The sequence below is a fragment of the Carlito syrichta genome, unplaced genomic scaffold, assembly GCF_000164805.1.
Source record: "Carlito syrichta isolate Samal-C Ts95f unplaced genomic scaffold, Tarsius_syrichta-2.0.1 Scaffold301826, whole genome shotgun sequence".
In the NCBI taxonomy this organism is placed as follows: Eukaryota; Metazoa; Chordata; class Mammalia; order Primates; family Tarsiidae; genus Carlito; species Carlito syrichta.
This window is the reverse complement of record NW_007245922.1, coordinates 270,892-280,177: the sequence shown is the minus strand read 5'-3', so window position 1 is coordinate 280,177 and position 9,286 is coordinate 270,892. Positions and strand designations below refer to the sequence as shown.

General features: G+C 33.9%; 1 protein-coding gene across 1 annotated transcript; it reads right to left on the bottom strand.

Annotated features, from left to right (window-relative positions):
* Positions 1–2,733: 2,733 nt before the first annotated feature.
* On the bottom strand, positions 2,734–8,894 carry DFNB59 (deafness, autosomal recessive 59). Its single transcript, XM_008055338.2, has 6 exons — positions 8,312–8,894; positions 7,399–7,594; positions 6,715–6,856; positions 4,880–4,997; positions 3,354–3,452; positions 2,734–3,132 (listed from the first exon to the last, which is right to left on the bottom strand). Exons 1-6 carry the CDS (start codon positions 8,520–8,522, stop codon positions 2,840–2,842), a joined length of 1,059 nt encoding a protein of 352 aa, XP_008053529.1. The 5' UTR covers positions 8,523–8,894; the 3' UTR covers positions 2,734–2,839.
* Positions 8,895–9,286: the final 392 nt, after the last annotated feature.

Below are 9,286 nucleotides of genomic sequence, written 5' to 3'. Positions count from 1 at the left end.
ATATGTAAATATCTCATTTTAATATTTTAATATTAAAATGCCCCATATTTTAAAAATATTCAGTAGGAATTGACATATTGTTTATTTATACATTTCATAACATTAAGGATAATAGGACATGAAAATTACAAGACTGGCCAGGTGCAGTGGCTCACACCCATAATGCCAGCACTTTGGGGGGGCAGAAGCAGGAGGTCTACTTGAGGCCAGGAGTTCATAATCAGCCTGGGCAACATAGAGAGACCTTCATCTCTACAAAAAAAGATAATCAGGTGGGCATGGTGTACTTGTAGTCCCAGCTACTCTAGCGGTTGAGGTGGGAGGATCCACTGAGCCCAGGGTTTGGAGGCTGGAGGTTGCAATGAGCTATGACAATGCCAATGCACTCCAGCCTGGGAGACAGAGCAAGACTCTGTCTTTAAAAAATAAAAAAATTTTTTAAAAAACAATTGAATCTTTCTCTAACACGCATGCAGGAAGAAATTGGTTGTATAGCTCTGTCCCACAAAGAACTTCAACAATCTACTTTTTGACGCAAGCTTCTGGTATTTGTTCCAATGGGGAGTGTTTAAAAATTGTTGATTAGACCAAAGACTTTTTGTCTTATAGCAAGCATAGGGTTTATATTGTTGGGTCTTGTACTCCTTCAGACATTATTATAAATGTGTTACTCCTCTTCCTTCTCATAGGCCTTTATAAGATAAACCTTATTCTTTTAATAGTTTTAAAACGATGTCATAGAATTTCTTAGTTTCTAGTTTACTTTCTCTAGATATCTCTTTCCTTATGTCACTTCATTTCATATCATTCTTGTCATTAATGATGAAAGATCGTTTCAAACTGGTATGCTGTCAAATGTTTAAAATTTATTTTTGCTATAAATGATATACAGTGCCATGGCAATTCAGTGTCATGGTCAAATCATGATGTGATCTAACTTGTTGAGAATGATAGGTAAGAGATGCCAAAGATCATGTTGGTGCCAAAGAAAGGGCAAATATTTATAGTAACATAATAAGATTTTGCACACAGCATATGAAGAAAGTATGGTCAGGGAGTAAATAATTCTGTTCAAATAATTGAGTTCCAAACAAATGAGGCTTTTCCTATTTTCTGAAACTTGCTCTTTTCAAACCATTGTTCATCTTTTTAGTCTCTTTAGATATACTGCCAAAAATTATATTTAAAAGTATAATTTTGTGGGATTAACACAAAAACCCCCAGATTAGTAAAGACCACACATGCACAGCACAGAATTTGACAACTCATAAAACAAAACATTTACTATCTTTTATTTACTCTCAGTGTTTCCTCCTTTCTATACAGTTTTCCAACACTTTCTCAATTGCTTAATCAACTCTTTCATCCCTTTTCTTCCCTTACAAAAACCAACTCAGCTGAAGTAAACTAAGTTGATAACTGTTTGGGAAACTGTCCCCATTCTCTATATCCATATTGAAGAAGTCTGATATCAGAGCCTTTTGTCCTCAGCATACTAAGATTTCACTTGAATAATATTATCTGCCCCAAACAAAAATATGGTCAAATAAAATATGTGGAAATTATCCTATAATCTAAACTTTATAATTCTAACCTGTTCCATGTTTTCATGCAAAGTGCTTTTAAACTTGTTTTTAAAAATTATAGATGTTAAATGAATGGAAGATTAGTTCTAAAACTATTTCATATTTATATTATTTAAAAAATAAGCTTAAGTCATTCTACATATATAGTTCTCAGGTATTTTATATCTACATGATTGCTTTACAACTTCATATGCATATGCATAGCAGTGAATGCTGTGACTATATTCTGAGTTCTAGAATTTTAACATATCCGTTTTGCAATTATTTTAATAAAAGTAGATAGTAAATTAATAACTTAGGTTGTGTATGAAAAAGCCAGATGTCAACAGAGTAAATGAAAAATATCTTTCTGACCTAAATATATTAAATGTTTTAAATATCTTAAAGAAGAACTAGATGTGTCCTATCTGCCTTTACTTTAAAACAGCAATAGTGAGTTTTATGAAGATAAAACTAGCAAGCATACATACATCAAAGGATGACATCCTATTACTACTATCGGTCACTCTGTTAATTGTGTACACAAAACCCCACGCTCAGCTCAGTGGGCTTTTAATTTGATCCTGCAATTAAACATTTAGGATTACATTAAATTATTAACACATTTTTTTCTCATTTTACCAGACATACAGCAATAGTTAAAGTACCATAAAGTTGCCACTTTATACTCATCATCTTTACATATTGAATTAAAAGTTGATTAAAATAAAATTAATATTTAGAAAACCCTCTTTATTACATAAAAAGTGATCTAAAGTGATAGACTAAATCCCAACAATGGCTTTAAAATGACTGGCAAATTTATGAAAGAACATCTATATACTCAATTTTATACTTAAATGTTTTTTGATATAAACAATGTTATTAATCTTCATGAAATCTTTTCTTTAGATTAGAAAATATAGTTTATTTAGAAAGTAGATTAGAGTAGAAAATATCGTTTATTTAGAAAGTAGATTAGAAAGAGAGAAGAGAGGAGAAAGAGGAGATTCACCTCTCCAAGGTAGGGAAGGTGGCCAAAGTCAGGAAACATGGTGATGGCCATAGCTCAAAAAGCCTTCATGAAATCTTACAAGATAGACACTATTATCATTATCTCTACCTCATAAATGAGGAATATGATTCCCAGACAGTTAATTTCTTTTTTCTTTTCCCTTCTTATTGGAATTTATCAAAGCAAACCTAGATAGTTAAAGGAAGGTTTATGGCACAACTGCACCTGAAACACCAGCCAGGTATATTCATTTTTCACTTTATTTCATTCTCTTGTGCCAAACATCAAAACAAGGAACTGCATGAAGTCTCACATACTTTTGTCCATCGACAGAACACTGAAAGCACCCATAAACCGTCTCCCTTTTAAAGTTCCCCATTCCACAGAGTATGCAAGGCCCTTTGGGAATGTTGTGATTTAGTAAGTTAACTCGGATATGAGTCCCTTCTTTTAGTGAAATATCAGTCATGCTGAGAGGTTTGTCATAGTAGTCAGAAAAAAGATCATCCAAGTAAAGCTGTGAACGAGAAATGACATCCATCACTCTTCTGTCTAAAAGGACAAAAACAGAAATGTGTTAGAAGTCAAAATCAAAAATATATAACCCAAACTGCACTTATAAATATGTAAAGCTAAACCATCAGTCATAAAATGATTTGGCTTTTAAATTTCAATTTTTCCTTAGCAGATAGAATTACTTAACAGAGAACCTCATGTGTTCATTCAGGAAGAAAAAAAAAAAATACATGCACAATACTCTTCAATGGACATACTTCTCTCAAATAGTATATTTCTCAATCTGTAGAGCAGTGCAAACGTTGCTGTTTCTTCCCTTTCAAATCCTCCTTTTGACACTGAAGTGACACAAAGGTCTACAAAAAAATTTTTAGAAGATGTTATAACTTGAACAATCCATATTTTATTGTGTGTTTGGGGGGAGACAAATTCTGGTACAAACTAGGCACTGTATTTTTTTAAGTTAAACTTTACATATTTTTGGAAAAGGTAACATTCACAAGATACAAAATTCAGAGAGTACAAAAAAGAGAAACGATGACAAGTAAGTCTCTAGCCCACGCTGAGACCAAACACAGACTTCTACCTCAGTGGCAACCACTGTTAAGTTTCTTGTGTGTGCTTTCAGAAATACTCTATATATTGTACAAGTATATAGAAATACGCATATGTGGGTAGGTATGTATGTATGGTATATTTATACATTTATTTAGGCCCAAATAGTTACATACTGTACACATTTCTTTAAAATATCTCTTAGAAATTATTCCATGCCAGATCTATACTCATTCTTTAATAGCCTCACAGTATTCTGTTGTAAGAATGTACCATTATTTAGCTAGTCACTTTAAAGTTGTTCCCAATCTCTTGCTATTAAGAAGTGAATATTCTTGTACTCATATCATTTCATAAGTGTGCAAATATACCTGTAGGAGAAAATTCTAGAAGTGTAAGGCCAATGTATATGTATTTAAAATTTTAAATTTGATAGATATATCAGTTGACACTCCTCCCAACAATAAATATAATCATACCTACAGCTAAAGTTTTCAAATAGAATTTATTTAGCACATAGTTTTGTTTTATTTCCAGACTCTATTTTCTTCTACCACAGAATTACAGAAGGGAACAAAAACAGGTCTGAAGGCTTTATAAATTTCCATAGCTAGAGGGCTCCCTTGCTTTATCCTTTGGTCTATGCCTGGACTTGTGCCAGTTGGTCAACAAACCTTGAAGACCTGAGAATCCTAGAAACCTAGGTGAGTTGTACTGAAGTTATTATATAAGGTGACAATTTGGGAGGAAGTATTTGTACTTTTAAAGTCGTTTTTTAGGGGAAGTGTCAGAGGAAGCTGGGTCTACAATAGGTAAAAGTGAAGTAAGAAAATCAGTGGTCTTTGGGTGCCCTGGTTTGAGCACCCTGACACTTCAGGTATCTTACTATCTACCTATTCTTCTATTTGCCACTAGCAAACACTACCTATTAAAAGGTCATTTATTATCTTCTCATGTAAGCCAAAGAATGCTTTTCGGTGATTGCATGTTAGATTTTATCTATAGCTATAAGTGGGGTAGCCTTCACCAAGAAGCAGAAAAGAGGTATGGGTAAGTAGGAAAGGGAGGGCTTTTCTCAGCTACTTCACTCAAGCATAAGATTGACAGTGCTGAGAGCATCACTCTTCTATCATTAATAACAGAGAGAGAGAGAGAGAATGAATGTGTTTTCTATTCAATTCTCCTTAAAAATATGATAATTTGTGTTTCACGCAGATAATTCACTCACCAAAGGCACCATCCAGGTAAATGAAGAGCTCAAAAACACTGAAAGCTATGGTTGTATGTGCTGGGAAAACAATAGCTTTGTCCCTTCCCTTGGGATTCTGTTCATCCATAAAATGAAACTATATTAAATAAATAAATAACATTATTAAGGAGTATAACATGTAAGGATAGTTTTTTGGAGATACAAAATGTCACCTACAATCCTACCAAAACAAAACAAAAAGAAACCTCTGCAAGTACAGAATTATTCTTTTTGGATTAAACTGTTTATAGCAGGGATCCAGAGCAGTCCAATGGGGTCTTGTGGCCTATATTATGAAATAGCTCTCTACCTTTTCACTTACTTTGGTATTGGAGTCAATGATTAGTGCAACGCACAACAGTAATGCTCTCTGGGGTAGAACCTTTGTCTTTCTTTTTTTTTTTTTTTGAGTCAGAGTCTCATTCTGACGGCCAGGATGGAGTGCAGTGGCATGCTCATGGTCACCATAGCCACGACCTTCTGGGCTCAGGTGATTCGTCTGCCTTAGCCTTCCAAGTAGCTGGAACTATAGGCACATACCACCACATGCCCGGCTAATTTTTTTTTAATTGCAAAGACGAACTCTAGCCAAATTGCCCAGGCTGGTCTCAAACCCCTGGGTTTAGGCAATCCTCTCACCTCCGCCTCCCAAAGTGCTGGGATTACAGGCATGAGCCACCGCGCCCGGCTGAACCTTTGTCTTTCAACTGCAGATCTTAGAAAGCAGCTGTGTATAAGTGCTAGAATTGAAGTTTTCAGCCTGTCTACCATTCCAAAGCCCCCAGAACTTTCAGCAGCTTTCCAAAGCTATCACCAACAAGCAAGTAAACATTTCAGTTTGTGCCTCAAAAATGATCCAATGTTAATCAGAATTTGGCAGACAGTTGAATATAGGTACTGAACAGAACTTGTATTTGCAAATATTTGAAAATATTATATTTGGCCAGGCTCGGTGGCTCAGCCTGTAATCCCGCTCCTTTGGGAGGCTGAGGTGAGTGGATTGCCTGCGCCCGCGGGTTTAAGACCCGCCTGGGCAGGCGAGACCTCATCTCTACAATAAATCAAAAAAAAAATTAGCCGGGCGTGGTAGCGCGCACCTGTAATTCCGGCTACTCGGAAGGCTGAGGCGGAAGGATCGCCGCAGCCCAGCAGGTCGAGGCTGTGGTGGCCGGGAGCGGCCACTGCACTCCAGTCTGGGCGACAGAGTGAGACTTCAACTCAAAAAAAAAAACAAAGAAAAAAGAAAATATCATACTTGAATTCTATCTTTCTAACAATTGGTTTTAACCCAAACAAGTCATTATTAGGTGTCACTAAATGACAAGGATAAACAATATCACAAATGAGCTGAAAATGAAACACTAATAATTTTTAAAAGACTAACATTGAATAAAGCCTATTTGGCCACTGCTAATATTAATTTATAAAAATTTTTTAATAGAGAAATAGAAATTTAACTTTTATAAATTCAAAGGATAAACTATATCACTTAAAATAAAATTTAAGAATTCAATTTAGGCACTCAATTCTTATTCTTAAAAAAACACTTAAATAGAAATAGGAGAGACTCCACTATGTACATTATTTCATAAGAATTAGTGTTCTCTTTGCATTATATTACACATTTAGAGTCCAAGTCTTCTTGGTTTTTTCCATATTCTGAAACAATACATTACTGTACAAAATCCTGTATCATTACAGTTGTTTCATCTCAATATTTGACAAAATACACTTCTTGTTAGAAATTAAGTATTTTTTAAAATTCCCATGGCAACGTTTTAGTTAGTTAGAAAAGTCAAATGAGTGTGGTTTACCCGCATTGCTTCCCCACGAATTCCGGCATGCACAGACAGAGAGCACTGTCGCGTGGTTCGAATGCTTTCCATGACCACACATAATACTGCCTTTCTGCTGCTCCTTGACTGACGTATCAAGCTGTGATCAAAGTTAATTTTTCTAAAATAAAGAAAATACATTCACAAGGCTCGTTAACATCTAATTACACATAACCAAGTCCATTTTTTTGCTGTCGTGTTATGCATTCACGGTTCACCTTAACTAAAAGTCAGTCAAGGCAGGCCTATTACAAGTCAGAAAATACACCCAAAGAAAGTTAATTTGTCTCTTCTATTTTCTTAGATCATGCTTTATATAGGATGTTTTATTCTGTCTGTAGGAGAAGAAAGACTCTCTTAATATGTTTGCGGCAGACAGATCTCCACATTATTTCAATCTAATAATTTAGCAAATGCATGCAGAACCAAAGTGGTTTTGTAGAACATGTAAGCATTTTGTTCAAGCCAATGATTTTGGATATACTAAAAATGATTTTGGATATCCAAAGTTAGATATACTACTAATTTGAATAGTCCAAACATATCAAGCAAATCACATTAGTAAAATACAACCTCAATGTTTTAAGCATTCTTTGTAATGAAGTTTATATAGTTAGAATATTTAATGAAAACAGTGACGTATATTAGGATTATCATACTAACCGTGTAGTAATTTCTTTGAGTAATGTTGATACTTCCACTTCATGTTTGGTTACTACGCCAAATGAAGCTTTTACTGCAATGGAATCTGATCCAGCAACGTTAATCCCAACGTCATTTACAATGTGGTTTCCTCGCCTTCCATAGAGTGAAACATCTGATTCATCTTCATAATTCAGTAATTGATAAGATGAAATACCTTTACAAAAAGTAATTTCGTATTTTTTAAATGTCTTGAATTCATCTTATGTTGATTGTATATAGTAACATGTTAATTTACAAATGAAGACTCAATTAGCTAAATGTTAGAGAAAGGCAACATTTCTAACCAGGATTAAAAATTAATTTTAATTCAATTAAATTTACAACAAAAAGAAACACATAGCCAGAATTTTTTTAAATGAATTCAAATTTTCTGTTTCAGCCACAGACCTTCTTAAGCATCAAGATCCACTGGAGGGTTGAAAGAAAAGACAAGTGTTTATAAGCAATAACTTTTTAAAATATCAATTTATTTTATAATCTAGCCTTCAAATACATTTCTGTTTACTAACTGTAATAACTGAATCATTAAAAAATACAAATTACTTTCATCACATTTGGCTATGTGAGAAAGGTAAGCCCAAATAAAATTCCACTTTATAAATGAAGAAATATACTATGTCATAGTCTAAGTTGATTTGGTTAAAACAATTTATAAAATAATCGACAGACTTGAAAATTATTTAACCAATAAGATTTGATACTATGCAAACTTTAAGCATTGCTAATCTTAATCATTAATTGTATTATCATAATAAAAGCTGCTTTTATCATTGAAAATGTATAAGTATTACTAATGTAAGTAGTATGTACAACCTATGGTTAGGTTACCAATAATACAGCTGAGTAGTCACTCTCAAACATTTAAACTTACCAGCTGAAATTTCTCTGTCTCCTAGAAGAATATCTTTCAGTGTGAAAGGTGTTGAGGTAAATTTATATCTAGGAAACAGAAAGCATCGCTTCTTTTTTACCACCAGACTTAGAGGTTGATATTTGTCAGCTTCACTGAGGCTTGGAACAGGAACTAATCTCCCTCCATCTCCAACTTGCTTGACAAAGCTCTTGGTAGCAGCAGCAAACATATTAACGTCAAAACGTCATCAACCGCAACCCCCAGATAAATCCATTTTTCAAAGAAGAAAATCAAGCATAAAATTAAGGCTTGCTTGATTTTAAATATAATTATACACCTTAAAAATACAAAGCATGGTTTCACCAAGTAGTTTACCTGTGTACAATTCACTGCCTTCCCTCGTGTGCTCAGGTAATGAATTATAGATCAACAGTGTAAAATGATATACTAAAAGCAAGTCTAATTTGGAATGGCAGGCTATCGCACTAAAATGTACACAGAAAACTAATAATTTTAAAATACATTAATGTCCTTGATGAGGATCATACTAGATAGGGATTTGCCACTGGCAATGAGCCATTTTAAAGAGAAGTATATAAGCCTATGGAAAACAATGCAATTTAGACTCTAACATTAGTCCAGGATACAATCTATGGAGGACCTAGTCCAAAGGGAATTCCTTCTTAAGTCCATCACTGAAATTTTGGAAACAGAGAAATGCTGTTTTGAGTCTTCACAGTATACAGTTCATTGAGCATTTTTATTTATTTTCCACCTTGTATATTTACAAAAGTGTTTAATATTAAATATAAATTCATATACTACAGGGAAAACAATTGTATGCAGATCCTCCCAAATACTAAATAAAAGTCACATTACATATAGATAATTGTATAAACTATTACCTAGTGGTTTCTAACTATGAAGCTGAGCCCATAGACTGTAACTCTGAAATGGAGTCCTGTTGCATTTTTCCTTCTGCTTCATCATTAT